Source organism: Gossypium raimondii, chromosome 3 (assembly GCF_025698545.1).
Source record: "Gossypium raimondii isolate GPD5lz chromosome 3, ASM2569854v1, whole genome shotgun sequence".
NCBI lineage: Eukaryota > Viridiplantae > Streptophyta > Magnoliopsida > Malvales > Malvaceae > Gossypium > Gossypium raimondii.
Genome location: NC_068567.1, coordinates 14,870,284 through 14,888,218, shown reverse-complemented (window position 1 = coordinate 14,888,218; position 17,935 = coordinate 14,870,284). Strand labels below are relative to the sequence as shown.

Below are 17,935 nucleotides of genomic sequence, written 5' to 3'. Positions count from 1 at the left end.
GTACACCTTTTTATTTTATGATATTGTCTTTTTAGTTTATCCTTATCAGCATCCCTTACATTACCTAACCAAAATCATCAACGCTAAATTCATTGTCACTCAACTCTCACTTGAGACCTCGTACTAACCCGATCACCATCACACTTTAAGCTTTCCATTTTTTTTTTATCGAAAACGAAGACTTCAATCCTTCAAAATAACAAAAATATATATATATTAGAAGTGCTTTTTAAAATGCTTTTTATAATTTCTTATTTTCTTAGAATTTTTATAATAAAAAATCATTTAATCCCTCATAAAATAGTTAAAAATATCAATTAAACTATTCAATTTAGCATTTTCCGCCTCAGCAATAAACGACTTGATAGGGATTTGGACCAAAACTATATTCTAAAGATTCAATTGAGTATTAATTGCAATTTTCAATTAAAAGTTTAATTAACTTTTATTATTTTATAAATATTTTTCCAACATTTAAGCTAAAACACTTGTGTCGTGTTTTACAAAACAAACTCAATAAGGACGAAATCCGATGTATCAAGAGTGTAAAAATTCTCAAATATATCAAAAACTTGGGAAGTAAATAAATTAAAGGAAATTATTTCGATTGCCAGTAAAATATTTAATTAAAAAAACACATGCAAAATTGTTAAAGTGGAACAAGATTTGACTATTATTATTACCATGACTATATATATTCAACTCAAACTCCCATCTTCACTATATATTGAAATTATATCCTTTGTCCACAGCAGTGACTTAACAACCGCCATGCTCAACCACAAAACTAAAATCAAATTTTTTGTTCAACTTTAAACAACTACCATTGCCCAATTACTTGGTTATATTTGATATAATAGCGGCACAAACCTTGCATAAAGAAAAAGTATTTTAGGGTTTAACATCATAATTAAGCTCATAACTAATCCTTCATGTTTGTCGGAACATACATAAAATCCATGCTTCTCTTCTTCTTCTTCTTCAGGACTTGCCTCGGTAGATGAAGTGGTTACAAAGCTGGCAAAGAGGAAGAATGAACAATGGTTGAACCAAGGAGATCATTCTTGTTATTCTCTGCTCTTGGACTGCTTCCAGCACTGCTATTCGAATGCGAACCAAACATTGTCTTTTGTAAGACCCCTGTAGGAGACGATCCAAGCCGAGGGCTATGATCACACTTCTCTGTCATAAGGTTAACTGCCGATGAATTCTTGCACTCTGCGCTGCTGCTGTTAGTGCTGTGCAATACCTCACCCAGAGGACCGCCCACGGAAGTCTCCCTAGAGATGGGGATCCAATTCGCTTGCCTCCAGTTTGTTTCATTACCAACACTGCCTACTTCCAATCCCATCTGTATAGGGTCAAGTTCTCGCGTTAATTGCAGAGGTGAATGAGTTACATCTTCATTGTTGGGTGATGAAGTAGAGGACATGAAATCCGAGAGCGCCATCGGCATTGAAATGGAAAGCTGAGTCCGGTCCGATTGAACATCAGCTTCAGGCAAGAAAATGGAAGAGCAGTCGGACTGGGTTTTAGGCCAGGCATCAAAGAACTGGCGAACTGATCGATGTGATTCGGTTTCTTGACTATCAAGATCTTGAGAACAGTCAAAATTAATGCACTTAACGAGGGAAGAGCTTTTGTGGGAAGGGTTAAGGAGTGACTCAGAAGAAACAACTCCAAACTCATTCCCATGAGCAGTATCATGCATTCTTTCACCAATGCTTTCTTTATTCAGAAGCCACCTGCAGAAAGTAACCAATAGATTTTGAATCCATCAATGGCTAGCTCGTCAAATACCGATATATGTTAATTACAAGTATGCGGGGAGGATTATCGTATCACCTGTTTAGTGGACCAGAGTGCGAAAGATTAGATTCACCAGCAGGCTGCAAATTCTTGAATTGCTGCTGTGCAATGGTGAGGCTGTTGGACTCACCGTTTCCACCGTTTGGCCCTACCACTGATGCTGAAGAGGACGAGACAGAATGCATCAGCTTGGTTGTAGTTGTGGTGGTGGATGCGGTGGAACATCCGGATTGACCTTCCACAGGCTTTCTTGAACGGTGGCGGCCCCTGTTCATATGCCGCTCACAATACTTCTGGTCGGCAACCGCATCTCTTGAGCACCGCCATTTCTTTCCATCTGTTCTACGACACCGTCCTGGCTCCGGATCAGTGTTGTTTGAGAACCCAAGATGGAAAGCTCCCCATCCCACTGCTGGAAAACATCCCAAGAACAAATAAATGGAACACCCTTGTGAACAAAACAGATTAACAAACAAAAAAAAAAAGCACTACAACTAACAAACAGAAGAAAATGTACTTAGTTAAATCTGCATTTGGATCCAAATTACATGAACAGTTAAAAAAAAAGGAAAAAAGTTTTGATTATCTTACTTCTCCAAGAGACAGGAACTTACATGTATTGGGTCTGAGGAGTCCACCAGAAAAGCTAGAGAAACCAGCAGAATCAAGGGCTTTTTTTATAGGAATGAGAAGAGTTGATGGTATTGGCACGTTTGCAGTCATGTATTTGTAGATCAAAGCCTGATGTTCTAGCTCCATCCATTGAGATGAAGTGAATGGTCCTCCATTCATATTTGCACCATTAAATCCTCCAGTATTGTAGCCTGAAACAAAAAGACTGCACCATCAAAAAAAGACTGAACAAAAAGAAAACATATGAAGACAGAAAAGCCCAAAACTTTCAAGGCTATCAAAGCAGCATAGTGGAAATGAAAAAGTTTTTAGATTTTCCTCTTAAGAGAAAAAGGGGGAAAAGGGACTGTTTAGAAAGTGGCGAAGGCAAGTTAATCCAGAAATCATAAACTTGTCTGCAACATTTGAGTGATGGATTTGTGGCCTTTGATACAACAAGCAAACATTACATAAAAGGAAGATGGGGGAAAAGGTAAAGATAACAAAAAGGGAACATAAGAATAACCCCAAAACAATCAAAAGATGGACCATTCGACTCTCTCACTCTTCACTACTATTCTTTCCTTCTTGCACAAATGTTCTTCTTTCCTTCCCTTGCTCATTGTTTGGGTTATTACCAAAAAAAATTTTCACCCCTAAATCAGGAAGATGATTGACAAGACTCTAAAACACAACACCACTCTTAGATTTCCATGAAAAGACCCTTCACCAGAAACTCAAACAGAAAACCAAAAACAAAACATGTCTGATCCTTGGTTACAACTCACAAGCATGCTGTATTTCATTTCCACAAATGTTGAATAGGTCATTAACAATCCCCCCCCCCAAATATATATATACCTGTATTTCTAGTACATGCTGGTGATGTGAGATGAAAGTAAGGGAATATGACATTTTGGGAACTCCTCCCCATTGAAAGAGCTTCTGATTTGGGAGCAGAAAAGCTCAGCATTTGCTGCTGTTGTTGTCCATCAAAGAAGATAGAGGTATTAGATCGAAATAAAGTATTTCTGTGTTGGGACAGCACTGCCTTGGAGGCTGAAATATCATCAAATTTGGCCAGCTTTGAAGTCCTCCAGTCATCTTCACTACTGCCAGATCTCTCTTGCTTGAGAAACGCAGATCCATACAACTTCTGCTTTGTCTCAGATTCTGAAGCAACCAAAGTAAAACCATTACTAGTCTCTGAACCCACAATACCCTCCAAACCCACCACCCCAAAATCCATATAGAAACCACCCCCCCCCAACCCCCCTACTTACAAAAGCTCTAGACTCGAGAAATGAACCATTGGGTTATTGCAAGAACTAAAAACAAAAGCTTCATGGTTTAAGCTTCGTCTCAAGAATCAAACCAGACTATTCTTTTTTAAAAGATTTGATGTTTAGAGAGAAAAATAAATAAATAGAGATAGTGAGAGCTTGTCTTAAATACCACACTCTCTGTATATACATACAAAGATGGATACATATATAGTATATAGAGATTAGGAATATATAGGAGCTGCTGCTACCATTGTTTAAGTAACTAAAAGTTTTATCCAATATTTAAGCCTAGAGTAGATACAACATAGATCAGTCTAACACGTTAAGTAAGCTTTTTCTCATAATAATTTTCTTCTGTTGGGAGTACTAGAATTACAGAAAACTCCTTCGAGAGTTGGATAATTTACTCTAAGCAAAATGTTCTTTGTCAGATACATGGGGGATTTATTTGTCTTTAATGTGCAAACTTCAGCACTTTTTAACTTTTTTCGGTTCACCTTTTAAGAAATCTTTTTGGGTTTTGAGTTTTATATGTAGAATGGTAATAAAAATTTGGGGTTACCAAAAATAATAATATAAAATTAGGTTGATTCTTTCCTTTTATCTATCTTGATAAAAGAAAAAGGGTAAAACATAATTTATGCATTTAAATACCATATTAATTATGTTTATAATATATTTGACTATAAACTTCTAAATATTTAATTATGATTTTGTTTCTTGTATCAATTATTTAAATATGTTTTATTTATTTGCATTTTTATTCTTTGTATATTTAATTATATTATTTTAATATTTTATTCTTGTGAGTATTATAGTAATTTGTTATAAATACAAGTTTAATAATTATTGTTTGACATTATTTTAATTCTATTCTTCTAAGAAAATTAGAAATCCTATCCGAAATCACATATTTAAAACAAATGTGTATTTAAAAATAACATACAATAAATAATGAAACGTATGGTTTTAAACTAATTAATCGTAATAATACATGAGAAATGTACGAGGTTAAAATAAAAAAATAGATTAAATTATGAGTAAAATAAAATTTAAACACATAAATATATCAAATAAACAATACTAGATGCACTACAATTATTTATAAATTTTGTCAACAATTATGAGTTAGTGTCAAGTTGACTTGTGACACCAACTAAATTAACAACATTATCAATATATACAAATAATGGAGATTATGTTAAAATATATATATAATATACATTAAACTGAAGCTTTGATTAAATAGTAAATTTAAAGTTTTATTAATACAATTGTCGAGGGTTTAAATAATATTTCACTTGGTTTTGTTAAAATGAAAACACAAAATGACTTCAAATAGTACAACTTATTTTGATTATGAAAAGACATTTATGTAATTTCTTAATTGAGTTAGCGACTCGATTGAAAGTGACACCAACTCAGTAAAATATTTAATAAGTAGTATATATATTATTGTAATATTATCTATTAATTAATTATATATATTTAATAGAAGATTTTAATCTTATACAATATTGTAAAAACTCTCTCTGCTCCCAAGAGTGCTTTACGTAGAGTCCTAGAGAAAGCAGTAACTACTACGGCTTAGGATGGAGGAAAGCGGTGGTGAGGATAGAGAGGGAAGGGATGAGATCTATCTCCTAGCAGAAGAACTCATCCAATTATCAGTCAAGGGGTCGATGGTGGTACCAAATTCTAAACCAATGCTGATATGCACGGTTTGGACAGAAAAGCTTTACAACCCAGAAAGCTTTAGGGCACAAATGAAAAGTATATAGAAGATAAGGAAAAAGTTTGAGATCCAGCGGGTGGGGCAAAATCTATTTTTGATAGTGTTTGATTTGGAAGAAGATCTGGAGTCGATTATGGAGGGGAGACCTTGGCTTTTCCGTAAAAGTATTATTTTATTCAATATGTTAGTTCAGGCGGTGGAAAGAGATCAAATTAGTCTAAATTCTTCACCGTTCTAGATAAAAATTGATTCGTATTTACCAGAATTTGATAAGAAGGATCTCTTGCATGCAATTGGTGTTACGTTTGGGGGGTTATCAGATCTGAAATTAATGATGCTTGCTGTCGACTCAGAATCAATTTGGATGTTCGGAAACCATTACGCCGAGGTATTTTTGTCTCTAGTATTAATGTTAATAAAATATGGTGTTCCTTTTAAGTACGAGAATCTACCGATATTTTGTTTTGGATGTGGAAGAATGGGGCACGAGATAACAGATTGCACTCAAATAATACCTGTAAGAAAAACCAAAATTAGTATTGTTCCACCTTATTCGTTGGCTTTAAAAGCAGAATCAAAATTAGTTGGAAAAGAAAGTATGAAACTTAATGCTATAACGAAGAAGGTGGAGGTTCAAAGCTCTTAATTAGGAGGCAAAGTTGTTTTGACAAAAAATTCTAAAATAATAGAAAAAGAGAATAATGAGATTCGGGAAGTACAGGAGTATATGGAATTGATGGGAGGGAAGGAGATGATAAAGGAGCAGGGAAGCATATTTGGGTTAGAGGAGGCTGAAAAGGCAAATGGTAGCAAGGTACAAAAGTGTAAAAATGTAAATCATGAAAAGAAAACGAGCTGAAAAAGAATGAAACCAATGGCCACAGTGATACAAACAAAGGCTGAGAATAGTATGGGAAAGAGGAAGTCCCTAGAAGGAGATCTTGCAAGGAGTGACAAGGGAGATGTTGAGGTGGACGGAACTAAAAGATTGAAAAAAGATGATGTTAAGGGCTGTGATAGAGCCTTCTCAAAAGTAATGTTAGACAGTTCTGAGCAATTTGAAATACAAAATTTATTGAGATCGGCAGTTGCCAAGAGGCAAGCCGATCGGATGCAATGAAAATTATTAGTTAGAATGTTCGTGGATTGGGGAGTCCACGGGCAGTAAGAAGGCTGTGTTTTTTTCTAAAGCAGTACAATCCCCAGATGGTCTTCTTAATGAAGACAAAGCTAGATAAGCAACGCATGGAAAAAGTCACAAGGAGATGCAGTTTTATTAATGGAATTCATATTGAAGCAGAGGGTTCGCAAGAAGGACTATGTTTAGCATGGAAAGGAGACACTAGAATAAGCTTACAAAGTTATTCTAGGAATCATATTGATATTATAGTTAAAGAAGGCAATGGTGAAGCAGAATGGAGGTTCACGGGGTTCTATGGTTCACCGTATGGTAATAATAGGAGTGCTACGTGGAATCTGCTAAAGAAATTGGGGCAAGACAGAAGTCATCCATGGTTGGTAAGTGGTGATTTTAATGAGATCATGTAATCTTATGAAAAATGTGGAGGTGTACCTAGGGAATAGAGTAGAATGGAGGCCTTTCGAGAGGCTTTAGAAGAATGCCTACTAGAATACTTTGGATATTTGGGGGTTTGGTTTACTTGGGAAAAAGGAAATTTGCTGGAGACAAACATTAAAGAAAGACTTGACAGGGGAGTGGCAAATGACAAATGGAGGCAGCTATTTTCAACAAGTAACATCAAACACCTAACACACTCAATGTCTGACCATTGCCCACTTCTTATAAACACAAAACGTGGAAATTCTTATAAGGGCAATTTAAAATTTAAATTTGAGGCGTGGTGGCTCATGGAGGAAATGATTAAGGAAGTAGTTAAAGAATCTTGGGAGTCAGAAATAGGTACAGTTGCTGAAAAACTCGAAAGACTACAAGCAGCCTTAAAAATATGGGCAAAATCAATAAAAGAACGGAGAGAGGGATTGAAGAAAAAGCTTACAAAGCAACTTGATACGTTAATGGCACAAGAAAAGACTGACGAAACAATGGCAAAAGTCATTGATACCCAAATCCACCTGAATATAGAAATTGATAAAGATGAAGTTTACTAGGAACAAAGGGCAAGAGCAAATTGGCTTAAAGCAGGAGATAGGAATTTGACTTTCTTTCATAGGTTTGCCACATATTGAAGAAACATTAATACCATATCAAAGTTAGAACTTAATGGAGGAGGAGAGGTTACCGAAGTTAGTGAGATTAATGAAGCTGCTACTATGTACTTTCAGAAGTTATTCACGTCAAATGGAGTAGGAGACCTTTCTTATCTTCTAACGGGCATTGAAAGTAATATTCTAGCAAAAATCAACAGAGTTCTGATGTCAAAATATACAGCAGAAGAAGTCTATGATGCTCTGAAAGGAATGGGACCCACTAAAGCACCAGTGATGGTTTTCTAGCAATTTTTTTCAGAAGTATTGGCACATTGTAAGTAAGGAAATTTCTAACTTTTGTTTGGGAATTCGAATTAATGGGAAAAATTTTAGACATTTTAATCAAACAGAGATCGTGTTGATTCCAAAAATTTCTAATCCCACTAGCTTAGCTAATTTTAGACCCATTAGTTTGTGCTCAGTTCTTTATAAAATGGTGGCGAAAATAATTACAAGTCGACTACAAGTAGGTATTGAAAGATGTATTAATGTGGCTCAAAGTGCGTTCGTCCTAGGAAGGCTAATTACAAACAATGTGCTTCTTGCGTATGAGATTTTGCATACATTTCGACAAAAACGCAGGGAAAAAAAGGATACATGGCAGTAAAGCTTGATATGAGTAAAGTTTATGATAGGGTAGAATGGGGCTATATAAAAGAAGTCGTGTTAAGAATGGGTTTTGCAAAGGAATGGGTGGAGCTGGTTATGAAATGTATATCTACAACGTCCTATGTAGTCAATACAAATAGAGGAAGTGGACGAAGCTTTTATGTCGACAAGAGGATTGCGATAGGGAGATCCTCTAAGTCCTTTTCTATTTTTAATGTGCAGTGAGGGATTATCATCGTTGATGAGATTGGCAATGAAGGAAGGATCGTTAAGAGGTGCAAAAGTAAGTAGAAGAGGCCTAGAAATTTCACACTTACTTTTTGCAGATGATTGTATTCTGTTTGGGGAAGCATCAGTCAGGGGGCAAAGGTGCTAAAAGAAATATTGAAGATGTATGGAAAGTGTTCTGGCCAATGTGTAAATTTCAATAAATCTACAATTTTTTTCAGCACGAACACGACAGAAGAAAAAAAGAAGAAGTCTCGGCAATTCTGGGGATAAGGACCTCAACAAATATGGAAAGATATTTAGGTCTCCCGAATGTGGTTAGTAGACGGAAAAAAGAATCTTTTCAGCATCTCAGCATCTCAAAGAGAAAATACATACCAGAATTGAAGGATAGAGTACCAGAATGTTATCGCAAGGAGGCAAAGAAGTATTTTTAAAGTCGGTACTACAAGCTATTCCAACCTATGCTATGTCTTGTTTCTTATTACCAAAGTCATTATGTAGAGATATAGAAAGCATTTTTGCTAAATTCTGGTGGCAAAATGCCCACGGGAGAAGAGGAATTTATTGGTGTCAATGGAAATATTTGTGTTGATCAAAAGTAGAAGGTGGTTTGGGCTTTAGAGATATGGCTAAATTTAATGTCTCACTATTAGCCAAACAGGGGTGGAGAATCTTGAACAATCCAGATTCCTTATTAGCTCAAGTTTTAAAAGCAAAATATTTCCCGAATGTTAATTTCTTAGACTCACGATTGGGGAACAATGCTTCGTATACATGAAAAAGTATTTGGGCTACAAAGGGCACTCTAAAGAAAGGTCTGTGTTGGAAAGTGGGAAGGGGAACACATATTTCAGTTAACAATGACTTTTGGATCCCAGATGTGAAAAAGAGCAGGTTATCAGCTTTAAATACAAATTTGAATGATTTTAAAGTTGCCGATTTAATTAATCAAAGTAACAGAACATGGAAAAAAGAGTTGATAATTTCTACCTTTTCGGAGGATGTAGCTGAGAAGATTATTGGCATCCCATTGGTAGAAGAACCTCATGATGATTTTCGGGTTTGGAGTGCAGAGGCGTCGGGCGAAGTCACACTGCGAAGTGCCTATAAACTATTACAAAGTATTGAAGATGATCCTAGAGCTTACGCTTTACAAGATGGCTATAAAGAATTTTACAAAAAATTATGGCTCCTGAACCTTCCTTCAAAAATCAAAATTACAATTTGGAAGATATCATGGAATTTCCTAGCTATACGAGTTAATATGCTTCAAAAAAAGCTAACAAACATAACAATATGTCCACGATGTGGAGTTGGATCAGAGAACATGGACCATCTTTTCTGTGAATGCCCTATTTCAATTTCAGTATGGAGGGAATTACCATGCAAAGTTTTTTGCAAGAAAGTCAGTTGGAGTTTATCGTTGGCTAACACAGGTATTTATGAAGAACTCAAAGACCACAATGTAGGATATTCTGCTGTGCATTATGGGCAATTTGGGGAGATAGAAATGACTGAGTGCACAAAAAAGTGAGTAAATCTGGAAAAGCATTAGGCAGATTTGTTAATAGCTATATATCAAAGTTGAACGAGATCGACAAAAAACAAGTCACAATCTTCTATAATTATTAAAAAGCGGAGGAAGCCACCTGACCAGTTCGTGAAGATCAACTTTGATGCAGCCTACGACGGAAAGTATAATCAAGCGACTGTGGGGATTGTGGCTAGAGACAATGAAGGCAAGGTTCTTTTATCATGCTCGAAGATCTATCAACAGGTGACATCAGCCTTTGTGGCCGAGGCGCTCGCATGCCGGAAAGCTACCAAAATCGACATAGAAAGGAAATGGGAAAAAATCATTATCGAAGGAGACTCATTACCGATAATAAAAAAGTGCAAGTCAAGTATCCCAGATAAATCACAGGTATGTGCTTAAATTAGCGATATTCATAAGCTACTATCAAAACTCAATGAATGCAGATTTGAATATGTCCCAAGAGCAATTAACAGTCTTGCGCATACGGTAGCAAAAGAAACGATGAAGGATAAAGTAACAGTGTACCTGGTTGGGGGAGTCCCTGAATATGCAGAAGATCAAGAAGAAAGGATAGAGAGGGAGAGTCGGATTGATCAGGAAGGTAGAAGATGAAATGGGGTAAATCTGAATGAGGGCTGGTAAGGAAAGGTTGAAATTAATGTTCCCTCAGGAGAGTGTATGCGTCTTGAAGAAGAAAGGGAAGCTGAAGTGACAAGGCGATGAAAAGTCATTTTGTTGATTGGGCAAAAACAATAGTAGCATTAATGGATTCCAGAAACTTCCATCTCAGCTTTTTATGCTGTCCTTAGGTTGAATTAGGATCTGTTTTGACGTCCATAGTATTATTATTGCTTTGTTTATTCTGAAGCTGGGCCAAAACTTACAATCGGGTTTGGTCTTATATAGGAAATTTGTTTTGTATTTTTGAATTTATTAATAAAGCCCAATCTGCAGTTATTTTCAAAAAAAATTTATATATTTAATATGACTATTTTCATAGTTTAAATCCAAACACTATTCATATTATTTTAATATTATTATTACTATATCGAATAAATCTTAATTCAATTGGCATGATATTATTAGCAATGTAGGAGGATGTGGGTTCGAGTGCATTGCAGCCTATTATCCTCCTATTTATAGGTTGAAAAGTGATTATAAGTAATTGTAGATATTATGTGAAAAAATAGTAGATATAATAATAAAATTACCCTAATCAATTTAATTATTTTTAAATATTCTTATCTTGCAACTAAACAAAACCTAATTGGTTGCCTTGCCTTGCCTTGCAAAGTCTGCTAGCTAACGGTTTCTTTTTATTAATAATATAATCTTATTCTTATCTCAAAGTTAAGCTTAAAAGAAGACCAAGAGAAGTGGTGAGCTCCATGAAGTCATGTGACAAGGATGCATTGTCATGTGACAGACACCAAAGAGGAAAATCTACTCTTTCCGAAACCCCCTTTAATTTATAACAATCTCTCTCATGGAAATGCTTGAAATCAAACACCAATCCATAGATTTTCTATTTTTAGATGGTAATTATTTGAATTCTTTTTTTTAATTTAAATTTATATTATCTTCTAAATATTTCAAAAAAATACTTAATCATTTCACATATTTAACACATTCAAATACCAAATGAATAATGTTATTTTATTTATTTCCTATTCAAATAAATTTTCTTTTGAATTTGAATTAAAAACCAATATCTAACCATTTGTGAATGTTGATTTAAGTATAAATAAGTTATTCTTTTGAAAGTTATTATGTTTAAAATAAGATCAGAATTAAAATTAGTGTATTAAAATGTATTATTTCAATAACATTGTAAGTTGGAAAAGAAATATGTTTTCAAGTATTTTTAGAAGGAAAAGTTAAAAATTAAGAGAAAAAAATTTAATTTGTCATTCTCTTATTGGAAAGGAATAAAGATAACATGAAATTACAGTTTTATATTATTCATTCTTAACAAATAAATAACTTTCTCTCCTTACGTAAACTCAATACTAAATAACATTCATTAAGGCATATTCCTAGGTCTTATTCTTCCTAGGACAACTTCAAATTCATTGTCTTCAATAATTTTGAGCAAAACTTTTGCTGCTTCATTCAATTTTATTCATACTTCACAACTACTTGTAGTTGCAAATGTAATTATAGTAGATCTGGTTGAAAAACATATTCGAAATTATGATTTTTAAAAAAAAATGGTTTTATGGCCTTAAAATGTCCAATCATCGATAATTTTCTCAACATTAAACTTTTCGTATCAAATTTCTATAATTTTTTCTTTGAATATATAACGTTTCAAGGTTTAAAAATTGCCCAGGATATAGTTAGCAGCCTTTGTGAAATGTGCAATTCCCCCATCTCTTGTTTTTCTTGATATTTTATTATAAAAGAAAATTTTAAATAAGTTTTGCAATGATACTAACTATTATTAATTCATTGACTCATTAGTCCGTCAAGTCTTGACCCATCCTCTGTATGGGTTCGCACATGCATAGTGCTCGCACATGGGCGAGTACTAGATGAGGACGCGTAATATGGGTTTGCCTTTCAGTGATGGAGCCAAAAAAAATTTGGGGGGACCGGAATTAAGTAATATATTTTTACAATAGTAAAAATATAATTTCACCATTTTAATAGACTATATCTTTATAATTTTTAAATGATTAAATAAAATTTTTATTATTTTGGGGGACAAAGTACATTTTTACCATTACTAATTTAAATTTTTATAAATTATAAAGGGTCTAAATAAAAAATTTTCCATTTTAAGGAGGGTCGGAGCCCTTGCCTGCCCCTCTTAGCTCCACTACTACATCACATGGTGCAAACCCACTTTAAGTATACACATATTAACCCTAAGGTAGGGTACTTGTCATCATGCATGGAAACCTATATAGTATATCACATCTATGAACAGTGATCATATCATATAAATATACAGAGTTAACCCATTTGAGGAGACACATGGAGAAACACTCAACAATTTGGTGCGACAATTGTTATGATACTAACTATTATCAACCTACTAACCCACTAGTCCTTCGGGTCCTAACCTACATTTTGTATGGGTTCGCACATAGGCGAGCACTAGATGAGGACGCGCAATATGGGTTTGCCTACACATGGTGTGAACCCACTTTAAGTATACAAATGTTAACTCTAAGGTAGAATACGTGTCATCATGCATGGAAACCTACCTAATATGCAACATCTATGAACAATGATCGTATCATAGAAATACTCAGAGTTAACCCATTTGAGGGGACACACAGAAAAACACTCAATAAGTTTAAAAGATTCAGTAGTTTAATTACGTAAATTTATGAAAATATAAAATAATAATATCCAAATATGTTATTGTATATTTATACCAATTTTTAAAGGAAATTATTTGGTAAATTGTGAGTAGAGTTTTAAACTCTACAAATAGAGTCGAAAGTTGACAAGTGTCCTATAATAGTATAATAAAATATTAAAATATAAATATTTTATAAAAAGCACATAACTATTTTAAAATTGCTTGTAAAATAAAAATATATATACTACTATTGTACCAAATATTAATCCATTTTTTTATCTCGAGTTAATTTGATTCATATACACTTTTTTTTCTTGTGTTGGATGCATAACACGATTCAAATATTTCTTTTTCTAATGAAAGAAAGTTCTACGAAGATAAATAAAGAATTAATCATTCAAATGAAAAAGAAAATAGAAAGAAGTAAAAAGAAAATAATGGTGCAGGGAAATATTACGCAAGAAAGACGGGGGAAGTATCTAAGAGAAAAAAGATAATAACAAAAGTTGGTAAAACGATTGATATAACACAAAAGTAGGAGATGGTAAGGATGGTTCACATTCAGTGGGATGGATATTATAAAGGTGGTTCGTATTCAGAGTAGGGGTGAGCATTCGATCGAATCGAATCGAATCAAATCGAAAATTTTCGAGTTAATCGAGTTTTCGAATCTCATTTTATCATCCTAACTTTATTTGAAGCTTTCTCGAATCGAGTCGAGTGAGATGGAATTCGAATCGAATCGAATCGAATATATTTGTTCGAGTTAAATTTTAAAAAATAATTTTGGGTCATTGTAACCATTGTCACCCATCGTAATAAAATTTGTCCACCTTAATCAAAATTTTTATTAACATTCATCACTTCATAATTTATTTATTAATTTTTTATATATTGATTAGCTTCTTTGCTTGCTTAGTTGTTTCAATTATATTTAGATTCTTGTCACTATGTATTTTAGAATTAAAAATATATTAAATGTAAAAATATGATTTTTAATAAAAGTTATTTTAAAAATAAAATGTGAAATTGATACCAATATAAAATTTTAACACGAATATTTTATGACATAATTAATAATTCAATTTTAATATAAATATTCAATATGACTAAACAATTTAATAATATAAATAATATAAAATGTGAAATTTAATTTAATAATATAAATAGTAGATATAAATAAAATTATTACTATTTATGTTAGTGATTTTTTTTGGATAATTTTGATTTTTTATTTGAGAGTAAAGGGTGATAAGTAAAAGTTTAGGGCAAAAATAAAAAGTTTTGGAGAATAAAAGTTTGAGGGAAAGTAAATAGATGGAGGGAAAATATTAAAAAAAAATTGGAGGGGGAAGGGTTTGGGATAGATGGGAGGTAGGATGGGAAGGGAATAAAAGTTTTAGGGGAAAAGTGGGAGGAAGTAAAAATTTTGGGGGAAAATAAAAGGTTTTGAGGGTTTTTGGGAGTAAAATTTTGAGAAAAAATAAATGGGAGAGTAAAATTTTGGTGGGAAATGGATTTTGGGTAGATTGGGGGGTTGGGAGGGGAGGGGAATAAAAGTTTTGGGGGGAAAGTGGGAAGGAGGAAAAGTTTTGAGGGAAAAGTAAAAAGGTTTGGGAGTTTGGGGTAAAAATGTAAAATATTATAGTTTGATAGTCGAATTATTTGAATTATTCGAGTTATTCGAATTCGAAAACTCAACTCGATTCGAACTCGAAATTCGAAAAAAAATCGAGTTGATTCGAATAACTCGATTAACTCGAAAAACTCGATTCGTTTAACTCGAAATTTGAAATTTTTTTTAATTTTTTCGAGTCGAATCGAGTTTTGCTCACCCCTAATTCAAAGAGCTATAGATAGTTGTTGTTATGATGGTTATTCACATCAAGGGCGACGTGAAAGACCGTTACTTGTGAAAGATGCGAAGGTGGTTTAATAGAACTCGGATAAAATAAGTATTTATCTTACCTCTCGTTCAAGAGGTATTTATAGCGAGAAAGAAAGAATAATTTGTTAGGATTTGGTATTTTAAGTGTAGTTTATTTGTCATTTGTATTTGTAATTTTTTAAATAAATTGATTTAAATAAAATTTTACTGTTCATATTAATATCGTTTGTATTTATCCTTAACGGTTTTTGCATGCATAATAAAATGGAAGCAAAAATTGGCTCAATGATTTCTTAATGTTTAACTAAGGCTAAGTTGCATTATGTGGTTAGATCATAATGTAAGAAGACAACTTGTATTAGTAGAAAATCTAAAAGGTCATGAATTGAAATTAAGCAAATCGATTAAACTACTATGATGTAGTGTATCAAGTGCAAAAGAGAAATACCTTGTCTTGGGATCGAAGTGATTGACTCCCCAAAGATTATAATGCAAGAAGACAACTTGTATTAGTAGAAAGCCTTAAAGGTCCATAGTTTGATGAATTGAAATTAAGCAAATTGATTAAAGGGCTATTATGTAGTGTATCAAGTCCAAAAGGGAAATACCTTATCTTGGAATCGAAGCGATTGACTCCCCAAAAATAGAGACATGATTGTCTAGATTAAAATTATATCGAACAAGACCCAAGTCGAATTAATCCTAGATCCATTTATGAATTAATTCTTTTGTGATGTTCATAGTATAACTTACCTTAATCTTGAGTAAATAATAGACTATGTGCATGTGACTCGTATACTTTAATCTATTGAAAGCTTGAGTTCAAATAACTAGAGAACCAAAAGTTGGTAGATTGGGTATGCAACTTTTCTTGACATAGTTTTGTTTACAATAGTGAAATTTATAACCCAATAAAGGGTAAATAATATCCTTTCATTAGCATTACATAATAGATGAAAAAGTAACATGACCACGGGTCCTTTTCTAGGATAAATTATTTAATCACTATTTGTTAGTAATTGATTTTTTCATGAAGGAAGATGTAATGGTTACCATGATATAAAATTAGATCATATTGGGTGAATGAATTTAACCAAAAAGATAAAGGATATCATATGAGGGTAACACACTTATGACAAGGTCATTGGGCAAACATCTAAGAAGTTGATTTTATAATGATATATAATAAGGGAGAGTTCAATCGTTGTACTTTAGTAAAATGACTCCATGATTAAATAATGTTGTAATTAATAGACAAAGAGTCAGAACTTAATTACAAAGTATTTGAGCCCTAATTATATGTGTCCAATCAATTCCTCCGCTAGCTCGATATAACTCAGAACGAATTGCATGCATACTGATACTTTGGAATGAATGAAAACAACAATTAAGAGATAGATAGCATGTATCACTATACACAGTGAATACATTTTCCCGCTGGGTACAAAAGATGACTTAGAAATTAAATTAATTTCTTCAAATTATTACTTAATTATTGAAATTAAAATAATTTAAATTTGAAGTGAAAGTTAAATTAATTAGTCATCATTGTTTTATTGAACGGAGCAGTTAAATATATTATCATAGATTTTAATACAAAAAAGTTCTCATGACCTGATACAGATGAGAGCGGAATAGGATCGTAAGTTTGTCCAAGTCACAGATTTGGCCTAGGATTCTGGACGAATGAAGGAGCACTTAGAGTTTGATTCAAACTGGAACACATACAAACCCAAATTGGATCTAAAAGAATTAAGGGAAACAATTAAAATAGATAATTAAGATAGGGAAAAAACAATTAAATAAATCAAATATTTTAATAATTAACAGGAACAAAATAAAATAAAGAAAATAGATGGAAGAAGATGAAGATGACGTGTAAAAGTTCTAAGGAGCCTTGAAAAACCCAATGAATCCACAACCCCCTTCAAAAAGCTCTAATTTCTCCTCAAAAAAAGAAAACTTGACAAGAAATAATTTGAAGATGATTCTCGCAATCTTAAAATATTATTAAAACTCTTCTAAAAGAAAATTTAGGAGAAATTCTTGAAGAGATGAACTCAAAGAGAATTTATTAACTCAAATGAGAAAGTTGTTGATATAAAACTCTTAAGTGTACTGAAACTCTAAAACCCTTAAATAAGAAGTAGTTTTAAACTAAACTTTCTCGTTGATATAAAACTCCTAAATAACTTAAAATACTTAAAAAATATCCAAAATTTAAAATAAATAAATAATAAAATAATAAAACTTAATAAATACAATATTAGACTCATATATAATAAAAACTAAGCTTAAAACTCGAACCCAATATAAATTAAACTTGAATTAAAAGCCCGAAACTTGTAATTTCTGTAATAATCCCATCCAAAAATTTTGTTCGCCCAGTCTTCACTAAAACGGTCATAACTTGAACTCCCAAATTCAAAATCGAGTGATTCAAAGTGCATATCGAATATAAAAAATAGCTCTTCAAATTTTATGTAAACATATAAGCCCATAAATGTCTAGATCCCATCCAAAAATTCATCGCAAGTTGACTAATCTTTTTAGCTTGAAAATTAGCAGCTTGATTGAATTGACTTTAATAAATTTCACCCATTTCGTATATGTATCATTCCCTTTTTCCTTGAAAGTATTTATCCTCACATATTGTCTTTGATCGAATATTGGTTTGATTTGCTTG

At 32.9% G+C, this 17,935-nt stretch overlaps 2 protein-coding genes across 3 annotated transcripts; one reads left to right on the top strand and one right to left on the bottom strand.

The window, feature by feature from the left end:
* Positions 1 to 826: 826 nt before the first annotated feature.
* Positions 827 to 3,904, bottom strand: LOC105797283 (growth-regulating factor 1). 2 transcript variants are annotated; one of them, XM_012627242.2, is made up of 4 exons: positions 3,283 to 3,904; positions 2,424 to 2,633; positions 1,846 to 2,218; positions 827 to 1,745 (listed from the first exon to the last, which is right to left on the bottom strand). In XM_012627242.2, the coding sequence occupies exons 1-4, from the start codon at positions 3,668 to 3,670 to the stop codon at positions 1,010 to 1,012; spliced, it is 1,707 nt and encodes a 568-aa protein (XP_012482696.1). In that variant the 5' UTR covers positions 3,671 to 3,904; the 3' UTR covers positions 827 to 1,009. The 2 variants fall into 2 exon arrangements, with proteins under 2 accessions (XP_012482696.1, XP_012482695.1); XM_012627241.2 differs by having other exon boundaries at positions 1,846 to 2,221; positions 3,283 to 3,692.
* A 3,128-nt stretch (positions 3,905 to 7,032) lies between these two features.
* Positions 7,033 to 7,572, top strand: LOC105795718 (uncharacterized). The gene has a single exon (XM_012625383.1). The coding sequence runs from the start codon at positions 7,033 to 7,035 to the stop codon at positions 7,570 to 7,572; it is 540 nt and encodes a 179-aa protein (XP_012480837.1).
* The last annotated feature ends 10,363 nt before the right edge of the window (positions 7,573 to 17,935 follow it).

Excerpts from the sequence above, each read along its gene's own strand:
- LOC105797283 (XM_012627241.2), bottom strand. The coding sequence starts at position 3,670 with ATGGATTTTGGGGTGGTGGGTTTGGAGGGTATTGTGGGTTCAGAGACT. Across the intron at positions 2,634-3,282 it reads AGCATGTACTAGAAATACAG|GCTACAATACTGGAGGATTT; the intron begins GTATATATATAT and ends TTTTTGTTTCAG. Across the intron at positions 1,746-1,845 it reads CACTCTGGTCCACTAAACAG|GTGGCTTCTGAATAAAGAAA; the intron begins GTGATACGATAA and ends TACTTTCTGCAG.
- LOC105795718 (XM_012625383.1), top strand. The coding sequence starts at position 7,033 with ATGGAGGCCTTTCGAGAGGCTTTAGAAGAATGCCTACTAGAATACTTT.